Below are 24,253 nucleotides of genomic sequence, written 5' to 3' on the forward strand. Positions count from 1 at the left end.
TCCCTTTATTTTTTGTCCCACTCAATATCCCCCAAGCACCAGATCCTATCAAGCCATATTCTGTTAAAAGTTTTTGAATGGTTTTCAGTAGCCAAGAGAAAAAGTACAAATATTTGGCATTCAAGGCCTCATGATCTGGCTGTAGCCTACCTTGTTGTTGATCACCTCTCTCCCTTCATACAGTCTGCTCTAGCTCAGGAGGCATATTGAGGGAAGTGGGCTGGGTAAGGGATGGAGACACCCAGGACCAGTTGGAGAAGGAAAAGGGAACTGCCATCTTGCCCGAAGAATAAGGATTTGGCCTTTGCATTGCCAGAGCCTTCATTTTTTTTTCTCCCCAGAGAACCTGCTAATCTGGAATTTTATGTGAAAATCTCTCAATTTAAAATTGTTGTTACAAATTAATATCTTTGAAAAACTTGGAGCAATTGAAAAATCTGTCTGTGGCTAGATCCATGTCACAGTTGATGGCAGGGTTTCTTTAGATTCTCTATGTCTGTCTCTCTTGTCTGGAATTGGGACATTACATTATAGTCTAAAGAAATGTTAAATCCAATAAGCGTTTCAAAAATTCCCACTGTAAGAAGGTTACTGCTTTAAAGGTTTTCCATGGTTCCTGTGAAAAGGCCATAGTCGGATTTAAAATGATAAAAACTAAGAGTACCCACTTGTGCCTCTGGGAGCACACCGAGCGTTCTACCCTAAGAGGCTTTTTTTGAGCTGGGACTTGCATTTATTGACATGAGTTTTGTTATAGATATGTAATATATTGTCGTTATTTCACAGGACAAATTAGTCAAGATGTCCGCAGTTTCGAAGCATTTTGGACTGAAATACAAAGAAGAATCGTACATCTTTAAAGAGCTGGAGAAGATGAGACAGGAAACTAAAAAGGATCTTCTCCGATTCCAGCAGAAGTTGGCCTCCAAGCCGGCTGTGGATGAAGCCTCAGTGCGCGGCCTCCAGGCCCCCGGCCCTGCCCCCCCTGGGGAGAGGGTCAGCGCCACCTACGGTGGACCCCAAAAGCCATCAGGGTCCCCTCGAGCTAAAGGCCCTACGACCCCCGCTGCGGCCCTCCTGCAGCGGGCGCCCCGAGGCGCAGCGCGGCCCCCGGCCCCGAGCGAGGCGGCCGCTCCCGGGAAGACCCGGCCGTTTCGCCCCCACGACTTCTACTTGCGGAGCTCTGCGTTCCTCCGGTACCAGCCCCAGAAAAAGCCGCCGGTCATCGCCTCCAGGGCTGGCACGTCGAGACCGTTAGTCCTGATGCCGCCCCCTGCGGCAAGGGAGAGGCCCGGGGCGCGCCTGGGCCGGAGGAGCCCGCGGCCCACGGGCCCCAAGCCCGTCCTGCACCCGGGCCGGGAGCGCGACGCGAAACGGGAGACGGCCGCGCTCGCAGAGGCCCGCCAGGCCATACCCAGGAAGGGCAGCTCCGTTTCCAGCCGGGAGGGCGACGCGGAGGCGGGCGGCCGGCGGAGGAGAGCCAGGAGTCACGCCCTCTCCGTGAGCTCGGGCTCAGCCAGCCAGCGGCGGGAAGCGCGCGGATCAGTGTCCGAAAGCCAGCCGGGGAGCATCCGGCGGGGCGACTCGCGGGAGGCCGCCCCGCAGGCCGCGCAGCCGGTGCGAGTGATCCCGACATCCATAGAGGAGATCATCGCCTCACTGCAGTCGGAGGCCCAGCTGGCCTCCGACCAGACTATCAAAGAGCTCATACAGAGTGTCCTCGGCCAGAACTACGACATTCAAATGGAAGTAGGTGAACCAGAAGAAGAGTTAATATTTCTCCTGGGTAAATGCAACTTTAGGAAACATTCATAGCCTATTTAAGTGCATATGGTGTGTTACAAGCTGGACAAGCTAGACAAAACACTGGGGTGTTACTCAAGCGCTTTGAATTTGGAATTCGAATTTTTGAATATTCCATCGAGGGGGAGTGTCTACTCTTTCAGTGAAAGAAATTGAGAAGTTATCTCAAAAATTAGCTCAAAGCACATTGGATGTAGACCTGAATAAGACGTCACTGGTAACCTTTCGTTTCAAAGTCTTTGTGACTATCTAGTATTGAAATAACAGAACAGATGTTTTATATGGAAAACTCAGTCATTTTCTGTTATAACTTAACATTAGCAGTACATTTTTATACTAAGATCAATATATTACTACTAAGAAGTTGAATTTGTAGTTTTGTGACATTTTTAGTGAAAATCACTCTCTTAAAATATATATATTTTTTAAGATTTTATTTATTTGACAGAGAGGTGAGAGAAAGCAGGAGGCAGGGAGGAGGGAGGGGCAGAGAGAGGGGGAGAGGGAGAGGGAGAGGGAGAGGCAGGCTCCACGCTGAGCAGGGAGCCCAGGATCATGACCTGAGCCAAAGGCCCACGCTTAACTTATTGAGCCACCCAGGCGCCCCTCTCTTAAAATATTTTAAAAAATTTACTTCCTAGGCCTTCCTAGTTATAGAGATTATAAGTGATTCTTGTGTGCCAAGCAAAATGAGACACAGTTTGCGTGCATTTTGTCCCAACAACCTCATCAGATGGATACCTATAAAAGCCCCATTTTACGTAGGATGTTTCCTAGCTTTAGTGATGTTAAAGGATTGGCTCGGTGTCCAAACTAAGGAATGGCAGAGCTGGGATTCTACCCCAGGTGGACACACCCCAGAGACTGGACTGGAAACATGCCAGAACTGTCCATTTCTTGATTGTGATATGTCCCCAGGAGGGAGCAAAACTAGATAGGGTTATAGGTTATGATATTTTGTCCATTACATAGACTGCTGTGGCAGGGACATTCAAAGCAAAAATAGCAACAAGGGAATCTGAGTCCCATAGAAAGACAGAGAGAGGGAGGAGGGGAGGAGAAGGGAAGGGGGGAGAGTGGAGGGAAGGGGAGGGAAAAAGAAAAAAAGAGACGTAGTTTTTTTGAGAATGGCAATGAGGGTGACTGTAAGAGAGAAGATGCTGTTACTGTTCTTGGCTGCGGCACCAAACTTCTTGTTAGTACACAGAATCCTGCTGCCACATTATGTCTTTAAAAAAGTTTCAGCCCCAAAATACACTCTAGGCTGTAAGGAATGTGATCATAAAGCCCATTAGGGAACAAAAACATGTAAGGACAAAAGTCCCCAGTGTCGTCTTTGACCTAATGTTTGTCAGCAGAATAGGAAAATGTTTTCAGTTAAGACCCACATCTCCTCACAGTTACTCAACAGATCAGTGTGGCTGCTTTAGGGCTGTTGCAAAATGAGGATTTCTTTTCTTTTCTTTTTTTATTATCTTCAGTTAGTCACTGTGTAGTACATCATTAGTTTTTGATGTAGTGTTCAACAATTCATTAGTTGCGTATAACACCCAGTGCTCATCATAACACGTGCCCTCTTTAATACTTATCACCCGGTTACCCCACTCCTCTCTGAAAACCTCAGTTTGTTTCCTGGAGTCCATAGTCTCTCATGGTTTGTCTCCCTCTCTGATTTCTCCCCCTTCAGTTTTCCCTCCATTCCCCTATGGTCCTCCATGCTATTCTCTATGTTCCCCATATGAGTGAGACCATATGATAATTGTCTTTCTCTGCTTGACTTATTTCACTTAGCATAATCCCCTCCAGTTCCATCCATGTCGATGCAAATGGTGGGTATTCATCCTTTCTGATGGCTGAGTAATATTCCATTGTATATATGGACCACATCTTCTTTATCCATTCATCTGTTGAAGGGTATCTCGGCTCTTTCCACAGTTTGGCTATTGCAGACATTGCTGCTATGAACATTGGGGTGCATGTGCCCCTTTTTTCACTACATCTGTATCTTTGGGATAAATACCTTAGTGTACTGCTGGGTCGTAGGGTAATTCTATTTTTAACATCTCGAGGAACCTCCATACTGTTTTCCAGAGTGGCTGTACCAGCTTGCATTCCCACCAAAAGTTTAAGAAGGTTCTGCTTTCTCCACATCCTCGCCAACATTTGTTGTTTGCTGTCTTGTTAATTTTTGCCATTCTAACTGGTGTAAGGTGGTATCTCATTGTGGTTTTGATTTGTATTTGATTTGATGGCTAGTGATGTTGAGCATTTTTTCATGTGTCTGTTAGCCATTTGTATGTCTTCTTTGGAGAAGTGTCTGTTCATGTCTTCTGCCCATTTTTTGACTGGATTATTTGTTTTTGAGTGTTGAGTTTGAGAAGGTCTTTATAGATCTTGGATACAAGCCCTTTATCAGCAATGTCATTTGCAAATATCTTCTCCCATTCCATGGGTTTCCTCTTAGTTTTGTTGACTGTTTCCTTTGTTGTGCAGAAGCTTTTTATCTTGATGAAGTTTCAAAATGGGGATTTCTAATTAGCTTTTGTGTGGGTCTCACAGAAAAAAGGCATTAGGGATGTGCACTGGCGAGCCTTAATAGAGAGAACACAGATCTCAGTGCCTGCCCCTGTACGAAGTAACTCCGTGACATAGTCAAGGTACTTGACACGAAGAGGCGCCCGTATTAGAAACTGGCTCAGAGTCCTGCACAGTTGGGAAAAGTTACCTTTTCAGAGCAAGGGCCATAAGAGAGGAATGCCCTTGCTCTGAAATCCATTTTGAAGGGTTCAAATAGAATAAAATATAAGAAGAAAGAGTGTCAAATGAGGAACGAATACCAGGACAGTGAGTTCTGTTCTCTCTGGCATTTTATTTGTTTTGTGTATCCGTTTGTGGTGCTTCAGCCACCTGAATTGTTCAATGTAGAGGAGGGGCCCGGAGCAGTAGAGTCAGGAGCCAGGGGTGCTAGCGCTGTGTTACAGGACTTAGCCTGTACCAAATGCCTTAGTCCATCCCTGCTTTTCATTATATTGATTTTTAGTGCTTTCGTGATTTTTAGTGCTTTGGTGATTTCATTCTTCCTTTTTAAATTTTGCCTTTCTCCACCCCAACAATTCCAGAAGACAGAGCTCTGCATTATTTTGAATAAAAGTGCTTTCAAAAGTTTTATTAGGGTAAGAAATGGGTAGGTGATAGATTGTAATAAAAAATACAGGTGTAAAAGTGGTGTCTAAGTTATGATTTTAAAAATTCCTAAGATTAGAATAAGGACATTTGTTTGAAACATTCGTAATTTATATAAACAACATCCTTTCCAGGATAAGCAAGGAATATGGTTCTTCACTTGAGATATTTTACCTTGGAATCACACAGCAATCCTCAGAGGGAAAGCCGGAGGTAAAGACAATCTTGGTAGGCTGTGTTGTCTTTGTTTAGAGCTTGGGCAAGGCCATTCCAGACCTGACATTCAGAATTTCACAAACAATAGGCCAAAAGTTGCCCAGAATACCTGAAGATTAAATTTAGCTGTCAAATGTAGGTCAAACATCTAAACCAAGTTTTCTCATCCTCAACACTATTTACATTTTGGGTTAAATAATTCTTTGTTGTGGGTGGCTGATCTGTGAATTATAGGTTGTGGATGCCAGTAGCATAATCCTCTTGCTCCCCTTCCTCGCCCGCTGCCCAAGTCATGACAATCAGAACATATATATGTTGCTAAATGAGACCCTGGAGAGTAGGGCACCCTCCCTCCACACACTGAGAATCGCTGGCCTAAACAGTATGAATACACCATGGCAGGAAGAATAGAAAGGTTATATGGTCCTATGTTTGCTTTACTGAGGAATCAGTTACTCACAACATACATTCTGATTATATGAGACTAAAGTTCAGAGACTACTTTCCAGATGTTAATTGAGGATGAAGGAACCATCCCATCCTTGCTCCTTTCATGTGTAGCTGCTTTTCGCCGCAAAGCTCTAAAGAAAAAATGACTTTAACATGACCTAGGTAAGAAAGAATTCATGTTCCAAGATCTTTCATGAACAAATAATATGTAGCCCACAAATGTTATATCACGAAATTTATACCTACTTCCACTTCAGGAAAGATGAAATAGATGTACTTTCCCCCATTTCTTCCATACAACTAAAAACATTACATATAAGACAAATATGAGAGTACTCCAAAAGGTGGAGAGGGGAAGACAGACTGGCTAGGGACTTTGGGTTCCAAGGAATCACATAGTGATGCTTCTTTGGGCTTCCTTTTTTGCCTCATATCCTCTGGACTTGAGACAAAGAAGCTGGCAAACTAGGAATGTCAAGGGATGCAGAAAACGCTCCAGCAAAAGCCAGCTCTCTTTAGCCAAGGGATCAAGAAAGGCGAAGACTAGAAAGACAAAACTTTTAGACAATAACTGTGCTACTCAAGCCAGAAACAGCAGAAAAAAAAAAAATCTGTGGCCCCATCCCCACACCCACCAGCCATTGCTGAATGGGGATCCTGGACTGTCAGTCTCACCAGGCTGTAACAAGTTACCCCAACCTTCTCCCCACTGAGGTGGTGTCAGTGGAAAGTTAAGACTTTCAATAATGCTCAGCAGTAAAGAGGTTGCCCTCTCCACTTTCCCTGTGTCACTGGAGGCCATTTGGGGAACAGTAATGAGATACCCCTATCCCTTACAACTAGGATGGTGTCAGTAGACACCTAGTGGGAGCCAGAACTCCTACTCCCACTCAGCAATAACAAGGAAGCCCCCACCCCTGGTGTCAACAGAGATCAAGTTGGAACCTGGACTACTACCCCTACCTGGCAGTAATGCCGTCCCCCAACTACCCCTGTTAGAGTAATGCCATAGGAAGCCAGCTAAAATAGGAAGTTTAAATGAGATCCAGACTCTCATAATACCCAAATGTCTAGGTTTCAGTAGAAAATCATTTGTCATACTAAGAACCAGGAATATCTTGACTTGAAAGAAAAAATGATAATTAATAGATGCCAGCACTGAGATGGCGGAGATGTTAGAATTATCTGACAAAGATTTTAAAATGGCCCTCAAAAAAATGCTTCAGTGAGCAATTATGAGCACACTTGAAACAATGAAAAAATAGAAAGAGCAGAGAAATAGAAAGTCTCAGTAAAATCAAAGATATAAAGAGGAACCAAAGGAAATTTTTAAAGATTTTATTTATTTGAGAAAGAGAGAGAGAGCACATGAGCATGTGAATGCAAGCAGGGGGAGGGGCAGAAGGAGAGGGAGAAGAAGAGGGAAAGAATCCCAAACAGACTCTGTGCTGAGCATGGAGCCCAATGCAGGGCTCAATCCCACAACGCCAAGATCATGACCTGAGCTGAAACCAAGAGTCAGATGCTCATCTGACTCAACCACCCAGGTGCCCGATCAAAGGAAATTTTTAGAACTGAAAATACAATAAGTGAAACAAAACCCCAGTTGATGGCTAAACAGCTGAATGGAGAGGACACAGGAAAGAAACAGTGAATTTGAAGATGGAATTTGAAGATGGAATACAACTTACTCAATCGGAACAACAGAGAGACAATAGACTGAGAAAAAAATTGCACACAACCTGAGGGATCTATGGGACTATCACAAAAGATCTGACTTTGTGTCATCAAGATCCTGGAAGCTGAGTGAACCCCAAACCAAAGAAACCCAAAAGAATCCACACCAAAATATAATAGTCAAACTTCTGAAAATTAAAGAAAACAATGAAGCCTTTAAAGCAGTGAAGAGAGAAACAGTGTTTTACCTATGGAGGAAAACAACTTGAATGACAATGGATTTCTCATTAGAAACCATGAAAGCCAGAAGAAATAGGTACAGTATTTTTCAAGTGCTGAAAGAAAAGCGCTGTATATCCGGAATTCTGTATCCAGTGAAATTATTCTTCAGGAATTGAAGGGGAGATCAAGACTTTCTCAGAGAATTTGTCAATAGCAGTCCTACCTTAAAGAATGGCTAAAATAAATTCTCTAAACAGAAAGGAAATTATTCAAAAAAAGGACGCCAGGAAGGAATAACACAATAAACAAAAACTATGGCTAAATACAACAGATTTTCCTTCTCTTGAGCTTTCTAAATTGTGTCTGATGGCTGATGCTAAAATTATAACACTGCCTGATGTGGTTCTAAATGTATGTAGAGGAAATTTAATTTAATTTAAGACAATTATAAAGGGGGGGGGGTAAACAGATATCAAGGGAGAGAACGTTTCTATGCTTCACTCTAACTGGAAAATGACAATACCGGTAGACTGTGGTAAGTTATGTATACATAATATAATGCTTAGAGCAGTGACTAAAAAAGCTATACAGATTCACTAAAAAAACACTATAGATAAGTCAAAATAGAGTTATAAAAACTGTTAACTCATAGGAAGGCAGGTAAACAGAGAAACAAACAGAAAAAAGAAAAAAAAATAAAGTGACAGCTTCAAATTCTAACATATCAATAACTACATAAAATATAAATTGTTTAAATACACCAATTGAAAGAGATTGGCAAGTGATTAAATACATAACCCAACTATATTTTGTCTACAAGAAACTTACTTCCAATATAATGATATAGGCAGGTTGAAAAAAAAAGATGAAAAATATGTCATACACACATTAATTAAAAGAAAGCAGGAGTGGCTATATTAAGTTCAGATAAAGTGGACTTCAGAACAACAAAAATTACCAGAGACATAGAGGGGATTACAATACGGTAAGAGGGTCAATCCACCAAGGAAACAAAGCAATCCTAAATATGTACACACCAAATAATAGAGCTGAAAAATATGTGAAATAAAAACTGAAAGGAGAACTAGGAAAATCTACAATTGTTTTTATTTTTATTTTTTTAAGATTTTATTTATTTATTTGACAGAGAGAGACACAGTGAGAGAGGGAACACAAGCAGGGGGAGCGGGAGAGGGAGAAGCAGGCTTCCCATTGAGCAGGGAGCCCGATGTGGGGCTCGATGCGGGGCTTGATTCCGGGACCCTGGGACCACGACCCGAGCTGAAGGCAGACACCTGAGCCACCCAGGTGCCCCCAAATCTACAATTATAGTTGAAGACTTCAACATCCTTCTTTTAATAATTGGTAGAAAAGCTAGAAAGAAATTCCCCAAGAATATAGAAGAACTCAACAATACCATTACCATCAGGATCTAATCAATATTTATAAAACACTGCACCCAACTATAACAGAATACACATTCTTGTCAACTGTCCATGGAACACATACTAAGACCGTATCTGGATCATAGAAATGAAGTTCAATACATTTAAAAGAACTGACATCATACAGAGTGTCTTCTCTGACCATAATGGAACAAAACTAGAAATTAATACCAGAATGGTAATAGGAAAATCTCCAAACACTTGGAAACTAAACAACACAGTTTTAAATAATCCATGGATCAACAAGGAAGTCTTAGGGGAAAAAAAAGACATTGAACTAAGTTAAAATAAAAATGCAACATGTCAAAATTTGTGGGACACAGTCAAAGCAGTATTTATCCACTGAAACGAAAACTTATATTCAAATAAAAATCCAAGATGAATGTTCGTAGCAGATTTTATTATTTAGTAACCAAAAACTAGGAACAAAGCAGATGTCTTTCATGGAGTAAATGGGTATATTAATCAGCAATAAAAAGAAATGAAGTACTGATAACCTGTAACAACTTGGATGAATCTCCAGAAAATTATGCTGAGGTAACAAACGAACCAGCCAACAAAAAATCAACAAAAAACAACACCCCCTCCCCCAAAAGAAAAACAATCTGTAAACCTTAGATACTGTAAAATTCCACTTATAGAATATTCTTAGAAGGACAAAATTATAGGAATGGAGAATAGATTTGTGGTTGTCAGGGGTTAAGGACAGGCTTGTGGTAGGGGAGGGTGGGAGGAAAGTGTGTGTGGCTTGAGAAAGGCAGCATGAGAAATCCTTGTGGTGATGGAAATGTGTGTATTTTGACTGTATCAGTGTAAGTGTTCTGGTCATGATATTGTATTAGAGTTTTGCAACATATTACCATTGGGGCAAGGCAGACAAAGAGTACTTAGGATATATCTGTATTATTTGCAACAGTAAATATGAGTCTACAATGATCTCAAAATAAAAACTTTAAAATGTTATCAGATTCTTGATAAAAATATGTGTTTCTTTTTTATAAATTATAAGAAGAAACACAAGGAAACAATATATTCCCTTCTAAGCCCTCCTTAGCTCCCCATAGTAACCAATGCTTATTGTTGCTTATCCTTCTACACTTATTTTAATATTTTAGTACAAATGTGTATACATACATGCACACAAAGTTTTTTCTTTACAAAAATAAGAACGTAGGGTATACATTATTCTGCAACATACTCTGTGACACATATCAATATGTATAACTTCTAAGTTGTTCCTTTAAAGAGCTGCTCATTATTTCATAATATTTAAACATTTCTTTGGCTCTTTGCTTTTCAAATATCATCTTTCCGTATCCTAGGAATAAATTTTTGCTCATTGGAGGTATAACTTAGGGAACCTACCAGGATCTGGGGCAGGAAAAGCAATTTATATTGTTTGAATGACATAATACAATTGGGAGGGACTAGTTTGGACAAATCTTTTCTTTCAAGATGACAGACACATTTATTACATTTTTCTCTTACACATTCCTTTTGTGCAGTCCTTTTTGTCCTCATAGACATAACAGCTTAAGCTAGTACAAATGAAATAATGATTAAGAAGTTTCTTGATTTACACCTTTTTTTTCTGTGAAGTTTTAAAATCTCAGATAACATTTAGGTACTTTCAATAAGTACCAAATGCTTATGTATTTAATTTACATTCATTTTTAGAAGATGGAAAATATTATATTAGTTTTTGAAGGAAAATTCCTATTCCTTTAGTCAGTTTGATTGTAGTCATGATCTTGAACCAAGTTAGAAGTTGTACCTTCAAAATAAGCTTATTCTTTTTGGATATAAGTGCAGTTTATTTTCCATGAGGATTTTCTTTCAAGATTGAATACCAAGTTACTTGAAAAATGAAATGCTAATTTATTGTAGAATTCAGATGTTATTTTCTGATTCTTAGCACAGATGCCACTCAGCAATAATTTTTTCTTTTGCCTGTTTGTATAAGAACGTCCCTTAATTTGGACTGTATAGGACAAATGCATTTGAATCTTGAAAGTGATCCCTTTTCACATATACCAGGGTTTAAGGACATGTGAGGAAAAGTGAAGAAGTTTTAAATGTTGGCAAAATAATTGCCTTTTCTTGCTATTTCAGGTATAATTATTTAGATATTTGGGATAAAAACATTTCCCCTCTGTGGATTGTCATTTCAATACATAACTCAATTTATGTTTTGATTTCCCAATGTAGACCTTTTTAATGCTTTAAAATTTTAAGGACTGGTTCAAGGGCTTAGACTCTCTTTCAGTAGGATGTGAGGTGGACATGCTCTGATAAACTACACATTTAAAATCCAGCACTAATTGCCACCTTAACATTTTAGAGTTTTAGTCCACTTTAAAGGTAATTCTTGTGATATCTTCAAGTCATGATTTTCATCTATTTTGGGTAAAATGAGAGGGAAGAGTTTATGTAATTTTAAACAGTTTTTTTTGAAATTGAATGTTGATATCAGGGCTTAGAATAATATGGGTGCCTTGACAGCAAATTGAACCAACTGAATATCCCAGTTAGGTTATATGTTGACTTATCATACATGGAAGTCATTTATTTTTTTATTACTGAAAAGTATAGTATTTGGTTGTGATTTAAGTCCATTATTCTGTAGCTGTAAACAGCCTCAACTTAGGCAGCTGTGTTCTTTACAATCCTTGTTTTAAAGCATAATAGGTAAACATTTGGTTTTAAGGATGGGTAGATCCTTAAAGTTTTGACCGTAAAATCAAAATCTTGAGACCTAGCAAACCACAATCATGTCTGAACATCTCTCATCCCAAATCAAGGCAGCCTACTAGACTGTGTAGCACATTATCTAGTTGTACTGAATATATATTTCATTTGGGAGGATATTACTTTATAAGTATCTGGTTTCCCTAGTCCCCTAAAAAGTGCACCGAATCTTCATCCCACCATAGTGGAAAAGGATGGCTTGACAAAATCTGTCATATTTATTATCTTTTTTTTTAATATATTTTTTTAAAGATTTTATTTATTTATTTGGTGAGAGAGAGATAGTGAGAGCAGGAACACAAGCGGGGGAGTGGGAGAGAGAGAAGCAGGCTTCCTGTGGAGCAGGGAGCCCCATGTAGGGCTCGATCCCAGGACCCTGGGATCATTACCTGAGCCAAAGGCAGACGCTTAATGACTGAGCCACCCAGGCGCCCCTGTCGTATTTATTATCTTTATGAGTTTTTATGAGCACAGTAGAAAAAGGTTAAATTTTTAGTTTATTGCATTGAAACTGGAAATAATATATTCTCATTTAATAGATTTTCTTTGACATGTTTTACTTTGTGTTTTTATTATATGGAAAAGAACTTTTAGAGTGTTGGTGATAAACTTTTCCATAGTGTTTCCTTACCCTCATTTTTCAGTAAAATAGTGTCTGGAGCTGGAAGATAACCTAATTAACTATGTATTTTAGATAACAAAACTGAGACCAATTGAGAGCAAGTGACTGTTGCAAGGTCATATAGCTAATTAGCGTAATTGAGACTGGATCCCTTTAGTTCTTCTGACAGCCAGACCAGAATTGTTTTTATTCTTATTACATCATGTTGATGGCACTTCCTTTCTCTCTTTCCCCCCAACGGTCCCTTCCTTTTCTCCTTCACTATCGTAAGACCTAGACCACAGGTATCCAGAATCTTTTTTCACCATGATTTCTCCCTTCTCAGATTTCTGTGATGACTGCATTAGTGGGAGGACCATCACACTCTCCTGTTCAGGGATGGTCACCCTGGTGACTTCTGAGCCCAGCACATTTAGGTCAAGAAGCAAGGATCTACTGCTCACAGAGCCCTGTGGTGATGGTAGAGATGGTGGCTGTGGGATGGGGCTCAGAATGGACACCTAAGATTCATATTGAGTCAGAACATTAAAGGATAGAGGTGGGATGAATTACAGGTATTGACGACACTTGCAGTTGATTATATAACATTAGCCAGTTACAGTCAACCAAGTACCACTGATTCTGCCAACTTAAGTTGTTGTTAATATGAACAAAAGATAAAATCTCCGTTATCTGCCATCTCTCATGTCAAATAAAGGCAGAGTAACAGATTGACCCACTTCTACTTCATCTTATTAGCTGTATTTTATTTTATTTATTTTATTTTTAAATCTTTGAGCTATTCTCAAAGTGAAAAAAATGCCCTCAAACACTTTCTCTTCTTAGCCCAGTGGGTATAGGTGGAGTCCCCATCCTTTTGGGGAACTTTTTACATACTTGAAATTTTATTATCTGTGGTGGTCTGGGGTCTTGTTGAGAACCCTTGACTTGAGATAATGAAGTGTGTCAGTGGCCTTACCAGGAATTCCCTTAAAAGCTAGGATGAAGCGCCAGTGCTTTGGATATTATCTAAGTAAGGATGCAGGATTGCCATGATCACGTGGGTAAGTATTAATTGGCATACTGGTCATCAAATTTGACCAGTCTTGATAATAAGTAAAATCCCCTGCACCCTCCACCCCTTCTGCACCTTTTAAGTTGGTAGTCTATCTTCTCTGTAGATCTCACAGATAATGCAGTAAATAAAATTCCTATTCTTTGCTTGGCTTACTGCAAATTTATTAGGCACACAAGAGAAGATTATGATAAAGCTAGACCTCATCATTTCAGCCAGATTTCCCCTCAAGAACATCTCCAGTCTCAAGCTCTTCATCTCTTAATCATTTGAAATAAGGTTCTGAAGAAATGAAAGATTGAGACAGCTGAGACACTTTTCATTGTTCTGATTTCATTATGCTGTTGAGACCTGCCTAGATGTACAGTCTTTGACAATCAATTATTGCTTTGGAAAGTGATTATTAAACAGTTCACTAAATTATGGCTTTTTATGCATGACTATTCTGCTGCTCTTTAGGGTTAAGTGAGAAAGCTTATTAAATATCCATTTACAGTGGAATCTTTGAAAGTGCTAAATGGCATGCATAATTCATATAGGCTGTCACCAGTACAATGCCAAATTAGTTTAGCCAAATATCAAGTAACAAGGAAATGGGAGGAAGTAGCAGTCTTAATAGAACTTATTCTGGGCAGCTAATGGGTGCAGATAATCAGAAAACCCCAAATAAAAGTGACTTAGATAAGATGGAAGTTTATTTCTCCCTTGTAAAATGTCATGTAAAAGGTAATATAGGACTGATATAATGTTCTGCAGAGTCAGGAATCCTACCTGCCATCTTATTGCTTCATTGACTGTGACCCTCATTACCAAGGTCATCTCAAGGTCCAGTGTGGCTGCTGCGGCCATCGCATCTGCATTCCAGTCAGCAGGAAGGTGTAAATAAAATAAGAAAAGCATGTGCTTGAATTTGCTCACCACTTCTGCTTATATTTCAATAGCCAGAACATAGCCACATGACCACATCTAGCTACGAAAAAAGGATGAAAAATGAAGTCACTATTCTGGGCAGCTATGTACGACGATTCACATACTATTACTATGGAAGAGGGTAAAAGAGGTATTGGGGCAGTTTCTGTCATAGTCTCTATGTATGATGCATCTTCTATGGAGACTTTACCTTTCCAGCAGTTTTATTGAGCATCTGCAGTGTTTAGCATTGTGCTGGGCTAAGAATTTAAAGTTTTTATTTGTGACCCAATTTTTAGCTTTAAGCAGTTAGGTAATACAACAAGAGAGTTGGCTGACAATGAAAAATGGTGGAGAAAGCCTTGGGATTGGTTTGATGACTTTGACAGGGATTCTTGGTTTGTAATTTATTTGTTTCTTAAAATTATTGGTGTGTGAGTTTTCTCATCCCTGCAGTTAGAGTTTATATTTGCCTTATAATATTGTGAGAGTAAAATGATCTTAAATAAAGCAACACATGTTAAATATACTGCATTTTTTTAAAGGTTTTTAGTATATACTTTCACATTGCCTTTCAGTACGTTTGAACCACCTACATTCCCGCCAGTAGTGAGTACCAATCTGTTTCCCTACAGCCCACAGCCTTATTGTGTTTTTGAATCTACGCTAATTTGAAAGGCCAATGGCTTTCCAATGCTTTTCAGTTGTGGGAACCTTCCTTCAAATGAAATATTCAATGAATGTTAAATATTCCAAGAATTTAATAGCATGGCAGCAGTGTCTCAGTAGGGAATGAGGGACCTGGAAACTACCTGCTGGATCCAGGCTCACATCAGCACACTCTTTGGCCATTAAGACATTAGTCTGTCCATTCAGTTTTATTGGATGCCTGTACCAGATATGGGGAACAACAATGTACAAATGGAGTTCCTGCTTTCTTGGAGTTTACATTCTAGAGAGAGGAGGCAGAGGATAAACAAATTGGTAATGTCTCAGGTGGCGATAAGTGACATAAAAAAGAATAATGCTGGATAGGAGAGATAGACAGTGATGGTGTGGAGAGGTATTTAAATCAGATGGTCAGGTATGTACTGTAGAATGTGACATTTAAGCAGAGGTCTTGAAAGAATGGGGCAAGCCGTGCAATTCCTATAAAGGGAAAGATCATTCCAAGCAGAGGGAAGAAACGTTGCGAATCTCCAAAGCAGGAATGTTCTTGTGCAGCTTGAGGAACAGCAAGGTGGAGGGGCTTTGAATGGGGGTATGGTAGGAGATAAAGTCAGAGAGGTAGCCCAGAGCCAGGTCAGCCAGGACAGTGGTTCTCAATACTATCAGACTCAGTGCTCCTTTCTTATTGTACATACGTTGCATGTATTTTGCCCCTTTTACTATCCTGAAATAAAATTCATAGATAATTATCATCTCCCAACCCACATAATGTCAAACATTGATATAATGCCTTATTTGTAACATAAAGGAAAAGTGAGAGTAATTTATAATTGAATCATAATTATAAACAACTACACTGGAAGATACAATGAAGTTGTTAGCTGCTTTTGTCTACCAATAATGAATGTGCTCTTGGTAGGAATATAAGCAGCTATAATGTATAAGAAGGACCGGAAAATGGAAACAGAGTGCAGGTGGCACTAGAATGCATGTAGAGATAAATAATAGCAGATTAGATTTTTGTGTATATGGTAAAAGAAAATGAGAAATGACAAGTGAAATAGGGATGCATGCTAAGACCAATTAAGGACTTTTAAAATGGAGAAAATGAGCTAAGCCTCTTTATAAGGGTAGTGTCAAAATAAATCTCTGTTTCAACATGGAACAAAGTGAAAAAGTATCAGCCGCACCCCTTCCCCCCATATCTTCCAAGTTGAAATCTCAACATATGTCAGTATACGTTCAGTCTCTGGAACTTAAAAAGACCTTGGAAGCCATCTCCTTTGATAGATTATGAGACTACAGAAAAAAGAGTAATCCAAGAAGGTATGGAGAAATAGACCTCTGTAAACAATCTGAGAGCAAAACAAAACTAAATAACTTTAATATGTAATTTTCATGACAAATTTATTATTTTGCTAAAATATTTAAAAATCATACAGATTGGCAATACTGTAGTTAAAACTTTTCCTTTATAATTAAATATTCATTATTCCTGTGTTTCACATGTGTCTGCTTTATTGTGTTTAGTTCTAAAGTTAATGGAATGGATTTCATATATCCTCTGTTCATCTCTGCATGCAACTGCTACCAATGCAGAATGAAACAGGTGTGTTGTTTTGGTGGATAAACTGCTTGTGCAGTTGCCTTGGTTGACCTGATATCTTAAGATAGTAAGTAACTCTTATTGAATTTCCCAAGAAAACAAAGTATAGTCTTCCCTCTGTTTACACAGTAGTTGCATTCCTGGAAAATATAATGTGGATTAAATGAGGGGGAATATTTTGTGCTTAAATACATAGAATGGAGTTAGATTCTGGTCTCAGACATTTGTAAAATGTCTTTTACCCATATGAAAGCCTTTTAGGACATTTGACATTCAAGCTAATGTGGGGTGTTTCTTTGTTTTGTGGGACTGTCCCATGAAGTGCAGGCTGTCTAATACACCCTTGGTCCTTCCTTGCCCGCTAAATGCCAGTAGCACATTCCCATCCTAACAACCAAAAATGCTGCTCTCCTCCCCCAGGCAATTTCTAAATGTTCCCTAGGGAGCAGTACTGTCCCTGCTGAGAATCACTGATAGGTTGTCTTGTAGCCGTGCTAAGAACTTTGGATTTCACCCTGAGTGGTGTGGGAGGACATTGGAGGGTTTTGAGCAGAGGCATGACATGATCTGATCTTGTTTTAAAATTATCATCTACCTTCTGTATGGACAATAGATTTTAGGGGAAGGAAGGAAGACCAATTAGGCACCTATTATGATAATCCAGGTGAGAGATGATGGTGGCTTGGGTCAACTATAGTGATAAGGAGATGAGAAATAGTCTGATTCAGCATACATTTTGAAGGTTGCTTATGGGTTGAGAGAGAGAGAGAGAGAGAGAGACAGAGAGTATGTGTGTGTGTGTGTGTGTGTGAAGAGAGAGAGAAAGAGAAAGAAATCAAGAATGACTCCATGGTTTTTGGTGGGTGTAGCTAATATAGAATATAGGTGTTGTTTTTTTTTTTTTTTTTCCTGAGAAGGTGAAGACCATAGGTAAGCCAGGTTGTGGGGTTCATTTTGGACATGTTAAGTTTGAGATGCCTAATACACTCTCAAGTGGAGATATTGAATAGGCATTTAGTTATAATTCTAGAGTTCAGTGGGGAGGTTAGGGTCAGAAAGATTGGAAGTCATCAGTGACCAGACGGTGTTTAAAATTCATTAAACTGAAAGAGATGATGAAGAGGAAGAGTGTATCTGGAAAGGAGAATAAATCTAAGGACCAGGAGCCTGGGGGCACACCGTTGTTTAGAGGCAGAGGGAAGAGAGAATGAAAATAAGGGAAGGAGTGCTAGGTGTAGAAGTACAACTAGGAGAAGGTGTATGGTGATTTGGAAACCACGTGAAGAAAGTATTTCTAGAAGGATGTGATAACTGTGTAAAATCCTGCTAAATCAAGTAAGATGAGGACTTGTAAGGTTTAACCATAGAGTTATAATATTTAACTACACACATGTACGTATGTTATAGATTTTATTGCTTTGGTGAATGAGATTTTTTTCTATTTACATTTTCAAATTGCTTATTACCATATTGGTTTTAACCAATGTTTACCATTTATCCCATAATCTCTCTGAACTCTCTTATCTGTTCCAATAGTTTGCCTGTAGAATTTCTTGTTTAATAAAATCTGTGTTGAATAAAAGTGGTGGTAGTGAGCATCCCTATTTTATTCCTGACTTTAAAACAAAGGCTTGGTTCTTAATTTCACCACTAAGTATGACGTTTATTATAGCTTTTTGATAGATTTCTTTATTAGGTTCACTTCCTTTCTCAGCTTGCTAAGAATTCTTAAGTCACGAATGAGTGTTGAATTTTGTTGAATACTTCTGCTTCTTAAATCTATTGTCATAATGTTGATCCAACTGAACTGTCTCTGCAATCTGGGAGAAATGTTTTTGGCTATGTTACAGTATGTTTTTATACATTGAGGATTTCTATTAGGGTTTTTGCATTTGTGTCTATACATGAGATTGGTGTATACTATTTTTTTCTTCTAATGTGTTTGTCCATTTTTTTTGGTGCTTGTTCATTTTTGGTATCAAGGTTCTACTAACCACTAAAATTGGATGCTTTCTTTTTCTGTTCTCTAAAAACAGTTTGTATAAAATTGTTTTTGTTCCTTGAAAGTTTGGTAATTTTCATCTGTTATGTTGTTTGGCTGGTTACTTGGGTAAAGAGAGATTTAAAAAAATTATCTCAGTTTCTTTAATGATTATTAATTTTTTTCAGGCTTTCAATCCCCTCCTTAACCCTAGGTCAATTTTGTGACAGGTATTTCTAGACAGTAATTCTTTTTATCCAAGTTTTCCCGCATTTATTGGCATGATGCCATTCATAGATTATTTCTTCTTATTCTTTGCTTAATCTTTTGATTTCATAGCTGTGGAGTTTGTCTCAGTGTGTAGTAGGCATGAATCTTAATCTCCAAACACAGATGTGCAAGAAATATGTTTATTTCTCTAGAACTCAATTTAGTCTTTATTTGGAGTTCCCATTCCATCAGGACCACAGAAATTTGGTCTTAAGCAATTTGGGGATTCCCCTCTCCATCCCTGGGATATTTACAGAGTTCCTTAAGCTCATGTGCCATGCTGACCTCTGTTAAAACATCCATACTTCCATCTGGAGGTCCACTTAGGTCTTGTTGGGAAAGGAAGTCTCGTGCATGCAATCTTTTGACCCCCACTTGGCCCATTAGGCCTGGAACACTTCCTTACCAAGAGATAAAGAGTCCCAACAGCTAGTGCTGGGCTGGTAGCCTTTTGTGGAAATATGTTTTCCTGTTTCAGATTCAATGTGTGCATCTTTGTTTTGCTTAGTATGTGTGTCATATGGTACCTGGCCAGTCCTGTACTATACCTATCTCCTATAGGGAGGGGATGAGGTCCTTAGTTCTGCATCACAGGAGGGGAGTGTGAAGGCCACTGGTCCTGCACTGGCTGTCAGAGGGACTTGCTGGCCAGGATGGACTGATGGCCACTACTGAAGCTGACCTTGCTCTGTGTCTTCTTTATGTGACATAGTTCCATCCAGAGCTTGACTGCATTGTTTTCTGGTGTCTTTAATACCAAAAAACAGGGTTAAAAGTATCTGGACTTCTACTCCTGGTGACAGGCAACAGATGCCACTTGCTTGATAGGTGTCCCCTCCATTGTCAGTCCACACAGGTCCCTGCTAAGCTGCCTCTTGTTCCCATCTCTGAGGCTCCTTCAGTTTCCCCAGCTGTCCCATCTGTGTTTGCCACTCTTGGGCATACAGAAGTCATTTTGCTATTCTCAAGACTTGCTGGGGCCTGGTAAACTCTGCAAGGTTATATAATGCTCCATCTGCTTCAGTACTCCCACATGGCCATGTCTTCTCTGGGATCTTGCTGCTTCTTGGATTCTCCATGGGAAATGGCCCCCCAATTTTTTTTCTCTCCATTCAGAACACTTTCCCCTTTTGCTTCCTAGTGGCTTAGCCATGGAGAGCTGGGTATGAGACCTCACAGGGACCCAGCAGCATCTATGTTTTCATCACCTCCCCACCAGCTTTCTCTGTCCCAGGAATTCAATTAATTTCTAGCTGCAGAGTGAGGATATATTACTCAAATAAACTCATCTTATTTTTCACCAGATCAGTTGTCATTGTTCAGTGTTCTTTGGCTCCAAAAGATTCTCAGACTTTTGAAACCTGAAAGCCAGAAAAAGACTCCTGTTTTATCATTTTATGTTCTGGGATGGCACTTTTTACCTGAGTCCATGGGCCCAGAATGGCCAAGCTGAGTTAAGGGAGAATATTGGGAGTGTGGGTTGGAGGGAAACATCGGTGGATACTTCAAAACTATCTCTCCAGACCCTTCGTTTGACAGAGGAGGAGACAGTCTCAGAGAAGTAACTGATTTGCCAAGGCCACATACAGTTAGTGGTGGAGCAGAGAGACCAAACTCCAGATACACTAACTACTACTTTTGTGTTCTTTTTTAAAAAAGATTTTATTTATTTATTTAAGAGAGAGAGTGAGCGAGCATGAGCAGGGGAGGAACAGAGAGAGAGAGAAAAGCAGACTCCCAGCTGAGTGAGTAGCCAGATGCAGGGCTTGATCCTGCCACCCTGAGATCATAACCTGAGCCAAAACCAAGAGTCAGACACTTAACAGACTGAGCCACCCAGGTGCCCCTATTCTTGTGTTCTTTGAAGCTATAAGTTGTATAACAGTTATTTGAAACACATATGGAGTTTAGGTTCTATAACCCAATATATATTTCACCTAGATTTTTTTTTAAATTTGGGTATAGTTGACACAGAATGTTACATTAATTTTAGGTATACAACAGAGTGATTTGACAACTTTATATGTTATGCTGTGTTCACCACAAGTATAGGTATCCTGGGTCACTATACAACACCACTGACTATATTCTTTATGCTGTGCCTTTTGTTCCATGACTTATTCTGTAACCAGAAGCCTGTATCTCCCATTTTGCCCAACCCGTGTCTCTCCTTCCCTGCAGCACCTATCAGTTTGTTCTCTATATTTATAGGTCAGGTTCTGCTTTTTGCTTGTTTATTTTTATATTTTATTTTATTTTATTATGTTATGTTAGTCACCATACAGTACATCATTAGTTTTTGATGTAGTGTTCCATGATTCATTGTTTGCGTATAACATCTAGTGCTCCATGCAATACGTGCCCTCCTTAATACCAAAATTATTTCTGATAATAAGACCCTTTAAGTGTTATTTTCTATGCAAATAGCATTTCTTGAGCTCTGTTGGAAATTCTTAGACCAAGATAAGAAGAACGGAAGTGACTTTGCTTAGGGACTTCTCCTTAACTGGTGGTGGCTTAGAAGGAAGGAGCCTAGCAGAAAACTGGGAAAGATGAAGGCCTCAGATCAGAGAACAAAGCCCACCTATTTCTCTTTTCCAGGGCTGTGCTTGTTTATTCATGGTTTTTGTTTTGTTTTGTTTTGTTTTGATCCCACTTATGAGTGAAATCATATGGCATTTGTTTTTCTCAGTCTGACTTATTTCACTTAACATAATACCATCTAGGTCCATCCATGTTGTATCAAATGGCATGATCTCATCTTTTTTTATTGCTGTGTAATATTCCATTGTACACACACACACATGCATGCACGTGTATGCGCGCGCACACACACACACACACACACACCCCGCATCTTTCTTATCTGTTTGTCTTTTGGTGGACACTTAGGTTGCTTCCATATCTTGGCTTATTGTCAATAATGCTGCAATAAACATAGGATACATATATCTTTTCAAATGAATGCTTTCATTTTCTTTGGGTAAATACTCAATAGTTATTTCACCTAGATTTTTAAACACGTTATAATTGCCATCTAAGGGTCCCTTGGCAAATGAATCATTTTCTTAATAATTATGTGTTCAATACCTTAAGGATAAATATGCCCTTTTTAATTTTTACTCTTTCAGAAGAAACACTTTTTAAAATCTTTTATACTGTTTCCTTTTGTAAAAGCAGGTGTGATTTGTTCTCCTTGACTTCCAGTTACCTAGCTCAGGTGCTAAGTTAATCCTTTTCTTGAGGACAAAGGACACCATTTTGGATGTCAGTTCCTTTCACTAGTCTATGATCTAGTGATGTCCAGGGTCTTACTGGGTGAGTGAAGTGTTTGCCCTATACCTTAGATTCAGCTGTGCTTTGAGTTCTTTTGTTTTCTTTTTATAATTTTTGTTTCCTCCTTCCCATTAGGCTGACAGCTGTCTCTGTTTTGCAGTCAGTATTTCAGTGTGTTGTAAGTAGCCCCTCTCCCATAGTTCTCTTCCTAATATCTTATTTCTATTCTGCCCTAGGCTTCGGGATTAGATAAATAAGCCTGGTAATATTGTTTGTAAAGTGAGAGTAAATAGCCTCTGAGGGAGGGCCTCAAAAGCTTTCCTATGGGAAAGTGTGTGAGCTTCCTCTGTGTGGGCCTTTGCTGACATCTCTTTTGCCTGCTCTAAGGCCTTTTTTGCTTATATCCTGCTTCTGGTCTGCTAGATCCACCAGGTTGCAGGATTTCTGCAAGGTGAACAGTTGAAGAATAACTGCTTTTTTTTTTTAATTGATTCAGAGATAATGTAAAAATATTTTGCATTTGAAAGAACCATATTCGTGGAAGAGAGCTATTAACTAGATTCGTTGCAAATCAGAATAAAAAATAACCACCACCAAACCACAGAATTCCTTTGGGCAATTTGATTATTTAAGATGCAAATTATACCCTGACCTTGGGGGCTTTTTGAACCACAGCTGTCAGTTTAAACAAAACTCCAAACCTAATTAAACTTCTGTTGGATGGGGTGCTAGTTTGAGAACTGGTTGGACAGCTTTTAAAACCTAATGATGCAATTCTTTCACCAGTATTAGTACATGGAAGTACTAATACTTAGTACATATGTTCTTTAAGGCTAACCATAGGGCCCTGGTTTTATCACTTTTTGGAAAATGGAGAACAATTTTCTGCATACAGATTAATTGTGATATTTACAAATTTTCTTCATGTAGTTGTTACATTGTAAAATTGAGGTGACACAGTTTTTCCAGATTCCTCTCCTCCCCTCCGTTCCCTCTCTGTAACAGTTATTTCACATTTTCTCTTTTCTCCTCAGAACTCCTAGGCACCCTGTCCCCCCTTTTTAAGAGTCCACACCACTTTTAACTGATAACTGATACTCATATCCCATAGAGAAAATATAGTCAATAAGTAGAAATGCCTACTTGTCAAAATCTGCCTGTCTGCATTCAACTGTGCCCCAACTCTCTGCCTTCCCTCACAACATAATCCGTAGTGTGTCCTGCTCCCTTCAAAGGTCACCCAGCAACTTCCAAACTTTAACCTCAGTTCTCAAAGATTTCGATCCTAATTATCCCTGCCACTTTCTCCTGCCCCAACAATTTCTTCTTTTCTACTACATTTTTTATTAACATAGGAGCATGAATCACTATCCTTCATATTTACAAAATAAAGAGAACTTCTTACCGCACTCTACCTCATTTCACTACTTCTCATTTCACTACTTCTTGTCACAGAACTTCCTGAACCAGTTGAACTGCTCTAATTCTCCACCTCACATTTCCTCCACAACCCTTACCTACTCAAGGCTCTGTCTCACGGCTGCCGCAACAATGTTCTTGCCAAAATCATCAGGGACTTCCTCCAAGCTCCTCTTCCTTGACCTCTCCCAACGGCGTTTGACTCAGGACACTTTTCCCTTCTTAAAGCACATGATTCTCAAGGTGTTATCAGACTCTGCTGCTTTTCTTCCCATCATCCTGGCTGGATGCTCTCTTCTCGGCCTACTCTCTGGCGTCTCCTCTCTGCTTCACTCTTAAACATTGGTCTTCCCCCAGAGCTTGCCCCTTGAACCCCTTCTCTCCACGCAGGCACTCTCAATCTCCTGGAGGCCCACACATGTGCTCAGACTGATAGAATAATGCTTATGTGAGACTGTATTCAATGTTCATCACTACTAATATTTTCTTGTTTATTTTCTATTTCTTCCTCCAATAAAAAGTAAGTTCCATCAGGAAAAAAAAGCCTTTCTTATCTTGTTTAGCTCTGCACCCTCAGGGTATTATTAATGCCTCATACGTGGCAGGTACATCATAAATATATGGAGATTGAAGGAATGGAGAGCTAAGTGGTATAAGGAAGTATTTGCTGAACTTTTCCAGCAAAATAGAGACAAGAACCATA

General features: G+C 39.4%; 1 protein-coding gene across 1 annotated transcript in view; it reads left to right on the forward strand.

The window, feature by feature from the left end:
- The first annotated feature begins 801 nt into the window (after window positions 1-801).
- TTC6 (tetratricopeptide repeat domain 6) overlaps window positions 802-24,253 on the forward strand; it is a 188,794-nt gene continuing 165,342 nt past the window's right edge. The window contains exon 1 of the mRNA XM_078078737.1: window positions 802-1,749. Coding sequence (XP_077934863.1) covers window positions 802-1,749 — 948 coding nt within the window. The remainder of the gene's footprint in view (window positions 1,750-24,253) is intronic.

This window comes from Halichoerus grypus, chromosome 8, assembly GCF_964656455.1.
Source record: "Halichoerus grypus chromosome 8, mHalGry1.hap1.1, whole genome shotgun sequence".
Lineage (NCBI taxonomy): Eukaryota > Metazoa > Chordata > Mammalia > Carnivora > Phocidae > Halichoerus > Halichoerus grypus.